Source organism: Mastomys coucha, unplaced genomic scaffold, assembly GCF_008632895.1.
Source record: "Mastomys coucha isolate ucsf_1 unplaced genomic scaffold, UCSF_Mcou_1 pScaffold21, whole genome shotgun sequence".
Classification (NCBI taxonomy): domain Eukaryota; kingdom Metazoa; phylum Chordata; class Mammalia; order Rodentia; family Muridae; genus Mastomys; species Mastomys coucha.
In genome coordinates this window covers 114,717,456-114,734,155 of record NW_022196904.1, presented here as the reverse complement: position 1 = coordinate 114,734,155, position 16,700 = coordinate 114,717,456, and the positions used below count along the sequence as shown (strand labels likewise).

Sequence of the window (16,700 nt, the reverse complement as noted above, 5' to 3'; positions counted from 1 at the left end):
CAATGAGTCCAATTTATCTTCTGTTGTCTACATATGAGCATTCATGTTGTATTTTGTGTGTGTTCACGCAATTTAATTTACACTAAAAGTATCCCTCTCACCTAATGGCCTGAAAAAAATCAAAAGGGTCTGAGAAAGACCTTTCTGGATGGAACACAAAATGGCTTAGAAGCACAAGGCCATTTTCCCTTGGAGCTGGCAACATCTTTACTAGAAACTTGCTGAGATGTCCACAACTTCCACAAGCAGGAAATGTGTGTGTGCGCATGTGTGTGCGCATATGTGAGCCACAGTAACATAATTTGCCAGGTAGTGGGCTGCCGAGATGCCAGTGACTGAGAGCACATGGTGTTCTTGCAGAGAACTTGAGTGTGGGTTTCAGCATCCATGTCAGGTAGCTCAAAACTGCCTGGAAAGTAAGCTCCAGGGCTCTGACACCCTCCTCTTGCCTCTGCATCAGTGGGGAGCTACTAGATAAGCATGTCAAACCACAAGATGAAAAACAGTACTCAAATGCTGAAAGAGGTTTGGAGCTCAGTGGTAGAGTGCTTGCCTAGCATGCATACGGCCCTGAGTTCAATGCCCAGTGTAAAAATAAAAAGTGGCTAGGAAACATTAAAATTAAGAAAAAAAAAAATAGACAACAGCTGGGAGAATGTGCAAGTTCCAGATGATCTACTCTTTACTCTTCAGGTTTAAACACTGGCTGCTCTGAGAGGACCTGGATTCAGTTCCCAAACCCACCTGTCCACAACAATCAGGTTTAGGGAACTGATGCCCTCATCTGGCTTCCATGGGCACTGCATACATGTGGTACACAGATATACATGCAGGTAAACACTTATAAAAGTAAATAAATCTTAAAAGGCATGAGAGCCTTTGCTGGAATGGGAGGGAGGGAGGGAAGAAAGAAAAGAAAGTGACAGTGAGCTGGGGAGGTGGCTCAGTGGTTAAATGGAGTTTGGTCTCTAGAACCTGCATAACTGCCTGGTGAGTATAGTAGGCTTCTTGTAAATCCAACCTCAGAAAGCAGAGATGGGGGATTCCCAGAGCAAGCTGGCTAGTGAGACCAGCTGGATTACCAAGCCCTGGGTTTAAATGAGAGAATCATCTTACTGAATAAGGTAGAAGAGCCAGGATGATTCCCAACATCAACTCTGGGACTCCACATACACAGGAAACCACATGAACACACACAAACACACACACACATACACACACACACACACACACACACACACACACACACACATACCTTGTGCCCATGCAAATGCATATACACACATGCATACCACACACGAGCATAAAAAAATAGAAATAAAGCCAGGCAGTGGTGGCACACACCTTTAATCCCAGCACTTGGGAGGCAGAGGCAGGTAGATTTCTGAGTTTGAGGCCAGCCTGGTGTGCAGAGTGAGTTCCAGGACAGCCAGGGCTACACAGAGAAACTCTGTCTCAAAAAAGAAGAGGAAGAAGAAGAAGAAGGAGAAGGAGAAGGAGAAGGAGAAGGAGAAGTCGTCGTCGTCGTCAAATGACCCGCCTGGGGTCCCAGAGCCAGCAGGGGAATCTGACAAGTGTGCCAGCTTAGTCTCAAGACCCAGTGCCAATTCTACTCAAAGCCCACACCCCCTCTGCCCACTTCAACTTCCTGAGTGCCTCTGAACCCTAATTCTGGCTTTCCCCTAATGCACTGTAAACACATGTCAGAGTCAAGTACATAAAACAGCAGCATGGCAGGACTGGAACAGAAAGAAGGGCAGCTTAGCAGCCTGAGGAGTGCTTAGCTCCAAAGACTGGTTTCTGTATAAGTATGTGGGCCTTTTCTTGCTAGCTTTGTGTGTGTGCGCTTTTGCCTTGTTGTTAAAAGACTCTTTAACTCTGGGTAGACTGAGACTCTGAGACTCTTGCCTCAGTTTCCCCAGCACTGAGATCACAGGTGTGTACTACCACACCTGGCTTGTTTTGTCAGTTTTGTTTTTCCAGAGATAATAGGGGGCAACATTTCTTTACTTCTAAATCTATGAGTCCCTTTTGAGGATACTTAAGGATCTGCCAGAAATCCACTAGACAAGAGCAGGAGCCAGGTGAAGGCTCCCTTGTTCCCACGCACCCTCAGGTAGAGCTGGGCCTTTAAGCTACATTCCACACTGAAAGCCTGAAACCATATTCCTGTCACTCTTGCTTCGCATTTTTCTTGTAACTAGAATTCCCAGGGCCCAGCTTACTGCCAAATTACCTGAGATAAACAAGTCATGCTAAGACCCTCCTCTCCTTTCCAAATCCAAATCGCAGCTGGCAGCTGGAAGTGGTTATTTATAACCTGCACAGAATTCTTTGCACTGGCATGCAGCCTTACACCCAGATGACTGAGAGCAGGACAAGCAGGACAGTGGCTGAGACTGCCAGCACTGTGTGGCAGGGTCTATCTGTCAATGGGACTGATCAGTCACAGTTTCACTGAAATCCACTGTCAAGGACATGAAAGAATATACAGAAACCTATAAAGAGTATATAAACCTATAAGTTGGGAGGTTTATGTCCCTCTGTCCAGATCTACTGACATCCAGGGATCTTGGCTTGTTCTGAGGAACTCTGGCTCCCACGTACACTCCAAACTTATCTAATCTTCATGGTCTTTTAGCCTCTGACTCTTCTCCTAGATCCTGAACTTGCTATATAGGATCTCATACTATAGCCCAAGCTGGCCTCAAACTCACAATCCTCATGCCTCAGCCTCCTGAATGCTGAGTTTCCAAATGTTCACCATCATACCCAGCTCCACCCTCCATGCTTGCCCAGACTTCCCTATGGCAGCTGAGTAGACTCTCAAGGTCAGCAAGATGGCTCAGCAGGAAAGGAATTCCTGGCAAACCTGAAGACCTTAGTTTTTTGTCTTGTTTTGTTTTCCGAGGCAGGGTATCTCTGTTTCTCTATGTATAGCTTTGTCTGTCCTGAAACTGACTCTGTAAATGAGGCTGTCCTCAAACTCACAGAGATTTACCTGCTTCTGCCTCCTGAGTGTTGGGATTAAAGGCATGTGCCACCACCTCGGTGCTGACGACCTGAGTTCTAATCCTGGGACCCACACAATAAAAAGGCAATGACTCCCACAACTAATCCTCTGACCTCTGTGCACACATGTACACACACACACACACACACACACACACACACACACACACACACACACACACACGGGTACACACACATGGCAGAAAGAGAATGACTCCTGCAACTTATCCTTTGAGTTCCATATGTACGTATACACACACACACACCACATATGCACAAATATAAAATCTAAAAACAACAATAGAAGCTCAGAGGTAGAGCCCTTGTTCAAAAGGCAGAGGCCTGGGTTCTAGCCTCAGCATCAGACAGAAAGTCACAGTAGACAAATTTTGAAATATCAGCATACCTTCTTCTTCATGTGTAGCAGATAACCCAAACCAAGCTCTGGCTGAACAGACTCCACATGTCCCTGGTCTGAGTCATCTCAGATTCCCCTAAGCTCGTTCCTACCACCCCATTCATTTTTACTTTGCTCTTTGCATTCCAGACTCCTTTTTGACCCTCTATAGTCCCTAGGTCTGGGCCATTCATCCCCTAGGTCTTATTCAGCTCCTCCTTATCAAATTAGTTTTCAGCTCAAAGGAACAGACTCTTCTACCATAATCTCCCACAATCACTATTTTTTGAGACTGCAGTCCTAGCAGTCCTGGAACTTGTTAAGTAGACCAGGCTGGCCTTGAACTCACAAAGATCTACTGGCCTCTGCCTTCTGAGTGGTGGGACAAAAGGTGTGTACCTAGCTCCCCTTCACTTCTTATGTGTTCATGGTCTGTCTCTTTCACCAAGGTTGCCATAGGGCTTTATGAAAACTCAATTCTCTATGCTTGGAATGGTGCCTAGATGGTAGGCATTAGCAGATGTTTCTGGAATGACTGGATAATGCTAGGAGGGGCATGATCATCTTCTATGAGAAGTGCTTTCTGGCCCTGACATTTTCCAAATCCTCCTGTCCATCTCCTACCACTTTCTGGTGTGGTGAAACAGAATATGATTGAATGTGTTTGATATACCTCTGGAAACCACTGGAAAATTAATAAAGTAAGGAAAAAAACCACACGTCTATACTGTAACCAATGGCTTCTGTGAAAATAGGACTCCCAGGCTAAAATGGATTCTGGTCTATCTCTATGTGAGTCACATAAGTTACTGAATCCATTCTCCTTCCATAACCCAGCTGCCTCCTTTCATCTCTGGGTTTGCCACACAAGACAAGGTGGCTCCCAAACAGCCTGTTCAACTGCCTGGAAAAGTGCATGAGCACCTAAAGAATCCTGCCTGCCAGACACCTTTTCAAGGAACTTTGTTTTGATTTGGTTTAGTCTTGGGAAGCCCACCTGGGTTTGTAATCAAAATCCTCCTGCTTCATCCCCCCCAAACATCTGAGACTGCAGTTGTGCACCACCACAGCTGATTCTGCTGAGCATCTACCGTATACCAGCATCCCTCTCAACCACTACAAATGGAGCATATACATGCTGTGGGATGGAGAAGCTAGCTATTTTTTTTCTTAAATGTCAGAATTTGTACATATATCCCAGTCCAATTCAAATGCTCAGTCCTACTTCCTTCGCGTTAGAAGCATGGTGGGTGATGTGGAGCACCCACAGAGGAGGGGAGGCTTGACCCTTTTTGTGGTTTTTATAGCTTGTTTTTGCAGCTATAAAACAAAAAGATGCAGAGGCAGAGCAATCCCAAGTTCTGTACTCTTGTGAAAAACTGAAAGATCTGGTGGTGCAAGGCCTGTCATCCTCCTGGCAAAGTTCTCAGGAGCCACAAGCAGGAGCTGCCAGATGGTACAAGGGCCCTGCCGTTCCTACTCCTACCTTTCCTGGTTGGCTTCCTGCAGCTGAGGTCAAGTCCAAAGTTTAGGGGGTTGGTCCCTCCAGCAAAGTTTGAGAAAAGCAAAGGCTCACATGTCAGAACAATTGATCAAGAAAGCAAAATCATTATTGATGAAGCTAACACAAGTGTACTCCACATGCTAGACTTTTACCCTGGGCTTTGCACACACATAGTATAATTCTTATAAATACTGTAATAGGGAGATATTGTTAGTATGGATTTTATGTGTTTGGGAGGGTAATTCTTGGGGTTTTCTTGTTATTGGTGTTGTTTTGTTATTTTTTTAGACAGGTTCTCATGCAGCCCAGGCTAACCTTAAATTCCTAATCCCTCTGCTTCCACCTTTTACACTGGGATTATAGACGAACACCACCATGCCAAGCTCTGCAACAGCATGCTCAGCTCCGTTTTATATAACCAGGAAATCACATGCTCTGTGAAACTAGCAAGCAGTTCTTCACAAAGAATGACTATTCCTGAGTATATAGAGTAGGCCTGGGAGTCACAAGGCACTGATGGAGCAGCTGCAACAGAAACCTTGGCCATGCAGACCTCACAATTTGTGACCCCTGCCTGGAATCTTTAGTGCCTGGAGCACTAAGACAATTCAAGACCCCCAAAATGGAACTCTGGAATAGAGCCATTAAGTTTCTTCCAGCTTCACTCCCTGCTTACATTGTTAATCCAGAAAACATCTGTTTCCCAGGCCTCAGCATAAAACACCAGAGTGGGTCTCCACTTCCACTGGGAATAAGGCATGACACCAGTCTTGCTACAGCCTGGTGGGAAGCCTCCTAGACAGGAAGAGGTAATTCTGCATGCCAGGGCCTATCACCACCGTGGGAGTGACTAGAAAGGGTGCAGCTTGATAGGAATGCAGCACAGGCAAGGCAGAAAGCTGGGAAAGAATGTCTTGCTCCAGAGTGGACAGATGCCTGGGGTGGCTCAAGAGAAATCTCAGGGGCTTACAGGGAAGGCCTATATGTGTCATGAAACATGTGCTCTTGAAGGCTGCTGCCACCAGCCAGAAGTTCCTAGTGTTCAGAGGATTCCAGGCAGAGGACATAAATTGTGAGGTCTGCATGGCCAAGGTTTCTGTTGCAGCTGCTCCATCAGCACATATCCAAAGTTAATGGGGTAGCCAAATGTAGTTTGAATAGGTACAGCCCTCATATACTCCTGTTTGAATGCTTGGCCCTAGGAAATGGCAGTATTAGGAGGTGTGGCATTGTTGGAGTAGATGTGGTCTTGTTGGAGGAAGTGTTGGGGCAGGCAGTTGGAGGTCTCCTGTGTTCAAGCTATGCAGAACAGTCTCTCCTTGCTGCCTTTGGATCAAGACGTAGAACTCTTCAGCTCCTTCTCCAGCACCGTATCTGCTTGCATGATGCCATGCTTCCCACCATAATAATGGACTGAACCTCTGAAACTCTAAGCCAGCCCCAATTAAATGTTTTCCTTTATAAGAGTTGCCATTGCCATCTATGGTCATGGTGTCTCTTCACAGCAACAAAACCCTAAAATACCACTGTTGATCACTAGAGGACTGAACCTGAGTAACAAGGCAGGCTTGGTATACCCAAAGCCCCTCATCATGAGAATGGAACATCCAGGTATTCATGTGGAATCAATTTTGAGTGAGAAAATATAGCTATGAGCCCAATACAGCCCAGTATAAAATCTCTGGGCAGGAGTGGATGTCTCTAGGTAGTTGGGGCTAGAGAAATTCTCCAAATAAGGTGACACATCCATAGGTCACTTGTGGCTACATGGGGCAGGCTTTTCAAATCCCCACAAGACTCTAGGGGTTCATATTTTCTTTTCCCCAGGGGAGGGCACGAACACAGTCCCCACTACCACAAATTATGCAGTCGAGTTTCCCTGCATTTGGGGAAATCGCAGGGGTCAGCACATGCGGAGTGCAATGGATAGGCCTCGCCCTGGGAAAACCACCTTCGTGATCATGGTATCTCCCCTGCCAGGTAAGTATCATATTTTTTTGTTTTGTTCTGTTTTGTTTTGCTTTTTGAGATTGCGATGGCTATGTAGCCCAGGCTGGTCAGAAACTCTCCTGCCTCAGCCCCCTGTGTGCTGAGACTGTGTATGCCACTCTGCTTACCTGGCAGTCATTATCTCTTTATTCTTAAAGTACTTAGAATTAGAACCTTGTTCCTTTTCTACAACTCTCTCCTACTTGGGAACAGAGGCACAGTCACAGGACTGCACCCTGTGAGTCCAAAGCCAGTTAAGCTGAGCAGTAGAAAGCTAGCTCCACAGTGGGAGCTTCCCAGTGAGCTCTTCTTCCCCAGCTTTGTGGTGGAGAAGTTGGTGACATTCTACAGCACAGATAATTTGCTAAGCCACTCACTGTTCTATACCCTTCTAGGTTTGACATAAGATGAGCACAATCACAGTTACATACTGAGCCATCTAGGAATTAAATCAGATTGGATCCTCTATGGCAGCAGTTGGCAAACTGGCTCTGGACAGGGCCAGACAGTAAGTTATTTTGGCTCCATAGACAATATATTCTCTGCTAAAAACCAGTCAACCCTGCCATTGCATCATTATAGAGCAGCTATATATGATATGGATAGGACTGGGCATAGTTGTGTTCCAATAAAACTTTATTTACAAAAGCAAGCAGTGGTGCAAAATGCTTTAGAAAGAGAGATGGTCTTTGCTCTCTCCTAGACTCCAAGTGAATTGACATCATTTGTCTAGCTTCCTCACAACCTGTGAGTTCAGCAGGGCAGAAACTATCTTACCCTTTTCAGGTACTATTTATAGCCTAATATAAATGCAACATTCCAAAGGAATCTTCGGAGGTGTTCACAGCCATAGCACAGCAGGACTGTGACTACAGATGCTGGGGTCTCAAGTAAGTGAGAGACATGAGGTCACTGAGTGGCACTGGAAAGGACAACTCCCTCTCAGGGTACCTCTGCTTGAGAGAGTAATTCCCATCCAGAATCCCAGTCCAGTATCATCAGCCTCTTGATATTCAAAACACCCCAATAAGTTGTTGATGAGAAATCTCCCCATTTTTCAGTGCTGACAAATACTGCAAGTATATAAAAACATTATAAGCCAAATAAGCATGTCTGTGGGATGACTGACTCCACAATGTTACTCTGCAGCCTTTGATGTGCAGAATCCATCTGCTACTTCTTGTATGTGCCTGTCTGCATGTGCAAGTGCATGTGTGTGCACCTGCATCTGCAGGCCAGAGGTCAATCTCAAGAGTCTTTCCTCAGGTGCTGTCCATATTTTTTAACTAAATTTCTATTTATTTTGTGCATATATTTGTATATTTATACATGGAGAGCAAAGAACAACTTGCTACAGTAAGATCTTTTCTCCTAGCATGTAGGTCCTAAAGATCAAACTCAGGTTGCCAGGCTTGGCAGCAGGTGTCTCTTGCTGAGCCATCTCACCAGCCCCACCAACCTTCCTTTTCAGACAGGATCTCTCCCTGGTGGAGCTCACTGAGTATGCTAGGCTAGGTGGGTAGCAAGCCCTAGGGATCTGCCTGTATCCATGTCTCCAGTACCACAAACACACCAAAATGCCCAGCATTTTATGTGGGTTTGGGGAATTAAACCTAGACTCTTACACTTACAAGGCAACATTTACCAGCTGATTTGCTGCATCTCCTTCTTATTTTTTATTTACACATGTCTGTGTGTGCCATGTATCTATCTGCAGGTGCTAGCAGAGGCCGGAAAATAGTGCCAGATCCCTGGAACTGGAGTTATGGGAGGTGACTCCACCCAACACAGGTGCTGGGAACCAAACTCTCTGAAAGAACAAGTGCTTTTAGCCATTGAGCCATTTATTTACCCTTACATCTCCATTTAAGACTGAGCATTAGTCCAGTGAGGTAGCTCAGTGGGTAAAGTACTTGTTGTCAAGCCTGATGACCTGACTTTTTATTTTTCATGGTAAGAGAGAACCAACCCCTTCAATTGTCTTGACTCCACATGGTGCTATATCTCTCTGTCTCTCTTTCTTTCTCTCTCACATACACACACACATAATTTTTTTTTAAAAAAGCAACATCCTTTATAAAAATCACCTTTACAGAAAAGATTCTATCTGTTTTGTTTGTTTTTAATTTCCCTTTTTGTAGTGCTAGGGAAGAAACCCAGTGTCTAGCATACACTGACACTGAACAGCATCCTGAGACCTTAGGTTAGGATGAGGGAAATCTGAAAATAGGAACAAAGCTAAGAAAGATGGTATGTACCTCGACCTGGAAAATTGAGGCTAGAGGATCAGGAGTTCAAAGTCATCCTCACTGCCCAGTAAATTCAAAGCCAGCCATAGGCCATATGAGACACTATCCAGAGAGAGAGAGAATTGTAAAATGGATCCCCACATATTCCTCACTGGAATTCAGTTTTACTTATTTTGCCATATCTAGATCCTGCTGCACAAACACACTGATGTTGAATCACTACCATAAATGCCATAAAAGCAAGCAAAACACATCTGCCAAGTTCCTAAAGCTAAAGTGATAAAGAAATACTGGGATATAAGAGAGAAGGCACCTGAAGAAAGGAGGAAGCAAAGAAGAGAGCAGACACGTGGCACAGAAGGCACATATTTATTTTGCCAGCTGAAGACCAATCTTCTGGTTATCTCATACTTGGTTTAAGTAACAAGAAAAACAGAAATATTCCTAGGAGCCAAGCTTGTACCCACACAAGACCCGAACTCCTGCCCTGGTGACTGGCAGTGTGCTCCCAGGAAAGTCTCCTGGCTCATCACTGCCTGCTCTGCTTTTTGGGATCATCTAGACAAGCTAGGCAAAATTTCAACTTGACATTATTAATCTTTAAGAAAGTTTGCTAAGCAAATGATTAGTATCAACAGGGGAAATGTTGAATATTTGCTTCCAGGGCAGCAAAGACAAATGAACCAACTTTAAAATCCTTTCTAATGGCACTGATGTGGTTAGCTTTTCTCTAATTATCATGTCCCCCCAAAGACTGAGAACAATTGTTTTTTTCCTTAACCATCTCACTGGAGAAATTTTGACTTTAATACAAAGGCGAACATTTTCATAGGCAGAGGATGCTTGCAAGGCCACTTACCTTCATGAGCATTCAAAAACAAACAAAAACAAAACAAATTTCTTCTGAACAAAGAGTACACTAGTTACAAAGATTATCCTGTGTTGGAGACTGCTGGTGGATCAGTTCAAGGTCATCCTCCCTTACAAATCTAGTTCCAGGTCAGAATGGACTACAGGAGACCTGGTCTTAGGGAGAGAGGGAGAAAGAGAAGGGGAAAGAAAAGTGGAAGAGAGAATGCCTGTTCTCTTCAGTAACAGTTTGCAAGTAGTCTGTCCATCTGCAGCCACCAATCCTATCAGCTACCACTATAAATACTTTGGTGTTTTCCTTGTTAGAAACAGAGGTAGGGGATGGGGATGGGTGGTGGGACACTATTAGCCTACGCTTGAACTCACAATTCTCCTGCCTCAAATGCTGGGATTATAGTGTGCATCCCCACACCTGGTCTAGAAATATTTCACTATCATATGTATCTCATTGACAGAAAAACAGACTCAGAGATGGCAATTGAGAGCTACTTAGACCAAATCTAGGAACATCACCCAAACTGTAGCAAAACAGGACAGCCTCAACTAAACCCACAGATCAGATAAAAGCAGGCAGAGCAAACTGCAGAATAAAGCACAGCCCAGCTTGGGGAGACACATTTAAACTATGTGTTCAGGAAGCAAATGGTTTTCTAATCAGGCCACTGGATTACCTAGTTGGCTAGAATCACACAGTTCATTTACAACGTGCTGCTCTTCAACAATAGACCAGACACAGGTTATAAGGAGTAGGTGTAAAAATTCCAGGTACAGTAGCACTAGGGAGGCAGAGCCAGGCAAGTTCTCTTTAAGTTTGAAGCTAACTTGGTCTATATAGTGAGTTTTGGGATAGCCATGGCTACATATTGAGCATCTTAGATCCCTGACCTTCATGGTGGCCTCCACAAGCATGCCAGGACATGCTTACACATTTAAACAAATTAAAAATTAGATTGGAAAGTAGGATTTCTTAAGGTTAAGTCTAATCTTAGGGTAAGTACCTCCCTAGAGTAAAGCATTCTTCACCCAACTTAGCTTAAAATGCACAGATTCCTGTGGCTATAATCATGCTCTAGGAGTGTGGAGGTGCCGAGGAAGCAGAAGTGACCAAGTCACTTCTCAAAACATCCTGTAACAATTCATCTCAAGGTGTGTACACAGATCCTGGGCAGTAGAGGGGCTTACAAATGCAAAATGATTTTCACCATAACACTGCAACTTCTGTGTTGCATTCTGACTAATAGGGCAAAACAAAAATAAGCAAAGATGCTTTTAGCTGGAATCCTGGCCATAGTTTCAAATAGTATAAATGGCTGTTTCCTTACTGATGTGTACTTTGTGACACAAGCAAACAAATGCAGAATAATCTTCACTGATTAGCCAGGTGGAGTTGTATACACTTTTAATCCCAGCATTTAAGAGGCAAAAGCAGGTGTATCTCTGTGAGTTCAAGACTAGGTTGGTCTATATAGAGAGCTTCCAGGACAGCCAGAGCTACATAATGAGATTCTGTCTCAAAAATAGCAAATAACTATTTCCTAAACTCTCAGTCCAAATGTATCATTTTAATATCTCATGTGAAAAAAAATGCAAGTGTATATACATCAAGAAATTCTGTTATAAGTCAAGAACAACAGTTCATCCAGAAGCATCAGGAAATGATGGAAGTTACCAGATGAACTAATAGTATCTTGTAGAGAATATCCTTTTTACTTTTATAAACAAGACACAAATTGGTTCTTTAGATCTGGGGACTTGGCAGATATTTTCTCAGACACAAATGGAATGAGCCTGTCACCAGGGAAACAACTATTTGTTGCCAATCATAAAGCCAGTTTTCAAGGGAATGTAAGTAGCAAGGTGCTTCCATTGTTTTAGTGGTTCCAGGGGCTTAATCTCTTTCTTACAAAACAGAGAAGATGGTGACAGTAATAATATGACTCATTAGTCTGGGTTTTTTGACATAGAGGTTTTTTTTTTTTTTTTGGTTTTTCGAGACAAGGTTTTTCTGTATAGTCTTGGCTGTCCTGGAACTCACTCTGTAGACTAGGCTGGTCTTGAACTCAGAAATCCGCCTGCCTCTGCCTCCCAAGTGCTGGGATTAAAGGCGTGTGCCACCACCGCCTGGTGAGATAAAGTCTTACTCTGTAACCCAGGATGACCTCAAACTTGGGCGTTTTCTGTCTCTGGCTCCCAAGTGCCAGAATTACAGGTGTGAAACTCCTAAGGAACTTTTTCTTGTTCTTTCTTTGATACTAGATAATTTCTAATGTCACCATTTAAAGGATTTGCATGGTATTGAGCCAGCTTTTTCCAAATGACCAATAGCTGAAGCTACAAAATTGGAGATGGGGGAAAATAGCCCATAGATCAAAGTGCATGACAAATGGAATTTATTATATGAGTTCCAAGTTCACTAGCCTCATTAGGATTAACCTTCTAGAAACTGTCACTTGCTAAGTTCTGATGTATTGCCAAAGTGTCTACAGCTAGCTGAAGAGGTAATGATATTCATTTCCCCATTTACTTATGTATGGGACTCTATCTGCTCAAATTCATTAGCCAAAGCAGTATGAACTTAGTAGAAGTTAGGGCCCTAAAGCAGAGAAGTTCAGCTTCCTCCTTTTGGCTCTCTGAGACAATAACTCACTTTACATACAGGTCAAATTGGCCTTGAAGTCATGATTCTGCCTCAGCCTCCACATGCTGGGATAACAGGCACGCAGCCCCCATATACAATACATTTCCTATTAAACTAGACACGGAGATCAGAGAAAGTGTAAAATAAGTCATGTATAGTTATCATGCCAATAATTTTAACCAAGAGACGGAAGCAAGAGGTTCAAAAGTTCAAAGCTAACCCAAGCATCTTACTGAGACTTTTGTCTTAAAAGGGGACAGCCACTTGGTATATAGCTCAGCTGTGGGGCAGTTGCCTAGAACAATGAGATCATGCATTTAATCCCTAGTCCTAAAAAAGTAAAAGGAAAGAAAGGGAGAACACCAGTTAAATGGCATGGTAGCATTTGCATGTACTCCCAGCACCCAGGAGGCTAAGGCACAAGGATCAGGAACTCAGATTCAGCCTTGTCTATACAGCAAGTTTGAAACTAGACTGAGCTACATTAGATCCTGTCCCAAAACAGAACAAAATCAAGGAGGGAAACAAAGGGACAGAGGAAATATAAAGCTATACTCTTTTATTTTTCTATTTGGAGGAGGGGTACACAGTTATTTTCATTTAAAATATCTAAGTTCAGGAGTAAAAGTTTACTGTTTCTTGTTTGTTTAGAGACAGGGCCTCACTATATAGCTTAGCTTTGGTTGACGTGGCACTCACTTTGTAGAAGAAGCCACCCTGGTACTCACAGAGATCTCCTGAGTGCTGGGAAAAGAGGCATGCACCACCACTCCTGGCCTGATGTTAATTCTAAGTGAATAAATGTTTTGAAATTTTATATTTCTATGGCAACATCACAGATATAATACATGCTTATATTGCTTAAAGGTACTTTTTTTGTTTGTTTGTTTGTTTGTTTTTGTTTTGTTTTGTTTTGTTTTGTTTTTTTTGGAGACAGGTTTCTCTGTGTAGCCCTGGCTGTCCTGGAACTCACTTTGTAGACCAGGCTGGCCTCAAACTCAGAAATCCGCCTGCCTCTGCCTCCCAATCCCAAGTGCTGGGATTAAAGGTGTACGCCACCACCACCCAGCTTGCTTAAAGATCTTTTAAAGAAAAGGCTTAAAGGGGTCCAAGGCCTACAAGATTTAAGAACTACTGTTCCAACAACAGCACTACATGGACTTTCCCACAGGGCAAACTGATAAAACACATTTTTTATAGTGCCTCAGGTACAAAGGACAAAGGCGTCCTTTAAGCATATGTCCACATGCAATGGTAACATGTCTTTCCATGCTGCATCCACTGGCTTTTACAGGAATGCAGAAGTAAGGGGCAGTAATGAACTGTGAAACAGCACACTAGCACAGACCCTTCCAATCCCCACAGACATCAGGGTTCCTATCTGAAAAGCCAATTCCCAGGGAATTCTGAATGCCCATAGTGATTCTACTCAGGCTGCCTCTGACTAAATCTGATCAACTGCTTCTGTACAGCTTGGCAACCAGTTTTCAGTCACAGTCCACCAAACTTACCCTGCAGACATGTGCACTGGCAAGCTCTGGAATGGAAGGCTTCTAAAAACCTCTTCAGATTTTAAACTCCCATAATTCTACTTCAGACACAACGTCCAGGAGTCTTACTCATGCTGTCTCTTTATTAGCTACTTGACTTTAGGCAGGCAAATTGCTTGCCTTCTCTTAGCCTCAGCTCCCTCGCCTGTAAAATAAGTAACTATCCCAAAGGACTGCTGTGAAACGTTTGCACTTGTCAGTAGCTACAGAAACCCTGGCACCAAACAGTACTCAGTTCACGTGAGTTAGCAACAATACCGAAGCAAATAAAAGTATTCCCAGCCGTTTCCCTCCACTCCTGATGCCAGTAGCTGACAAACGTACTCCCAGGGGACACGCTTACCTCGGAACAACTTCCACATTTCCACTGCCCATCCCAGGACCCCCGCAATCCTCCTCAGGCCTCCCCAACGCCAATCTCTCCCCGTCCCCCCCTCCCTAGGTCTGAGAGGGACTCCTACAAAACCACTCCCAGCCGTGGTACCCATCTCGCACCACCAGAACCTTTCCCTCAGGCTGGACACCATCTTAGGCCGGGGTCCCTGTGGCTTGGTATTCCTCCCCGAGACACCTCCGAGGGATGAGGGACAGCCGCCCAACCTCCCGGCGGGGCCCACGGACACTAACCGTCCATCCCTAGAGGTGGCGGTTCCGGCCTCCCGAACCGGAAGCGGCCCTGACACTGTTTGCAGTTCCCCTGGTTACGACGGGGTTCCGGACCAATGGAAAAGGAACTCCGTTCATTGAGCCCGCCCTCGGGTGGCGTGACGTCACGGCGGAGCGCTGGGACTCCCCCTCGGCTCTCGGCGTCCCGTCCGCCTTCCCTGGGCCTCGGATCGCTGTACGCAGGCGCATTGGGCCCTGGCCTGGGCGGCGAGGTGCGCAGGCGCCACGGGCGCTGCTAACTGAAGCGGCCATGGACGCTCTCGAGTCGTTGTTGGACGAGGTGGCCCTGGAGGGGCTCGACGGCCTGTGCCTGCCTGCGCTGTGGAGTCGCCTGGAATCCCGCTCGCCTGCTTTCCCATTGCCTTTGGAACCCTACACGCAGGAGTTTCTGTGGCGGGCCTTAGCCACGCACCCGGGCATCAGCTTCTACGAGGAGCCGCGAGAGCGACCTGATCTGCAGCTTCAAGACCGGTCAGCTACTAGGGGTGGGGCGGAGGCTGAGAGCCTGGAGGGGGGCGGGTTGGTGCGGTGCAGAGCGGGTACCGTGGGGCGTGGGGGATGGGCGCGGGAGGCCAGCTAACCTGAGCTCTCTGCGCCCTAGCAGGCCCGAGTAGATGAGCTGGGGGAGGGGGCATCCGCTGTGACCGAACTGTTTCTCAGTGTGTTGAGGGAGCGATCCTATAAGAGTTCCTTTAAGTTGGATGATAGGACGGGAGTAGGAAAGTAGTTGAAAAGTGGAACCAGGTGAGGTGCTTCAGGGACCTTTAGGGAGCGTTCGTTCTGAAAACTAAGGCAAGTAATACGAGTGAAAAGGCAAGTAATACAACACCAAATATCAGTGAAAGAGTAGCCGAGGTGGATTGGGCGCTTCCCATAAGTGGGTTCCAAGACCCAGTTCTGGACACGACAGAACTCAGTAGGTTAGTTCCATGACACTGAGCGAGACAATATTGTCTTTTCATTTTACAGAGGAGGAAACTGACACCAAAAGATTAAGGGATTAATCTTAGGTTAAGTACAGGATTCAGGGATTGCTAAATGCACCTTTTCCTTCTCCTCTATGTCTCCGGGAATAGAATACAGCTCCTTGCATGCTCTAGATGCGAGCTCTACCACTGAGAACACCCTTAGCCTCAGCCCACCCCTTTACAAGTTCTTGTTAAGAAAGGGCTGACAATACAGTCCAGTGTGACTTCATACCCTTCTGCCTCTGCACCCTAGCTCTAAGATTACAGGCATGCTCCACCATGCCTTGCAAGTCGGAACTCTTTTCACCCCTCCACCCCCCCCTTTTTTTTTTCAAGACAGGGTTTCTCTGTGTAGCCCTGGCTGTCCTGGAACTCACTCTGTAAACCAGGCTGGCCTCGAACTCAGAAATCCGCCTGCCTCTGCCTCTCAAGTGCTGGGATCAAAGGCTTGCACCACCACTGCCTGACAGCTCGGAACTCTTAGGCTGTATTATGAAGGTCAGAGGAGGTTCTAGAGGTAATAATGAACCAGATAAGTTTAGATTTAGGTGGCCACTTGGCAAAGAGTGCTTTGAACAGGCAGAACCAAGTAGGATAGCTTAACAGGAGAGAAGTAAACTGCATGTGCCCGAAGTGTATGCTTGGAAGCAGAGAATGGGGAGTGATGGTTTCCACTTACATGTGCTTATTTTGAGGTGTGACTGTATGACATACTTACATGGTGCAGAAAGTTTTACAACACCCTGAAGAGGCGGGTATTCTGAAGAGAAAAATGAGGCTCGGGGTGAAGTGGGAATGAACTAGGATTCCAGGAAATTTAAGTCCAGGGTCTACTCTGCCCTTGACTAAATTTGTCT

The 16,700-nt window shown here is 45.2% G+C and overlaps 2 protein-coding genes and 1 non-coding gene across 9 annotated transcripts in view; 1 reads left to right on the top strand and 2 right to left on the bottom strand.

The window, feature by feature from the left end:
* Kiaa0556 (KIAA0556 ortholog) overlaps positions 1 to 14,927 on the bottom strand; it is a 170,548-nt gene extending 155,621 nt beyond the window's left edge. For 2 of the 7 annotated variants that reach the window (XM_031388227.1, XM_031388226.1), the window contains exon 1: positions 14,837 to 14,890. Coding sequence is in view for 1 of the 7 variants with exons in the window: in XM_031388223.1 (XP_031244083.1) it covers positions 14,837 to 14,843 (7 nt within the window). In the remaining 6 variants the exon portion in view is untranslated. The other 5 variants (XM_031388223.1, XM_031388229.1, XM_031388230.1 and 2 more) reach the window with 5 other exon arrangements.
* LOC116104411 lies at positions 6,739 to 6,901 on the bottom strand. Its single transcript, XR_004123901.1, has one exon. It is a non-coding gene; the product is annotated as a U1 spliceosomal RNA (small nuclear RNA).
* A 64-nt stretch (positions 14,928 to 14,991) lies between the features above and the next one.
* Positions 14,992 to 16,700, top strand: part of Gtf3c1 (general transcription factor IIIC subunit 1) — a 66,605-nt gene continuing 64,896 nt past the window's right edge. Inside the window, exon 1 of the mRNA XM_031388222.1 lies at positions 14,992 to 15,346. Coding sequence (XP_031244082.1) covers positions 15,126 to 15,346 — 221 coding nt within the window. The 5' untranslated portion in view covers positions 14,992 to 15,125. The remainder of the gene's footprint in view (positions 15,347 to 16,700) is intronic.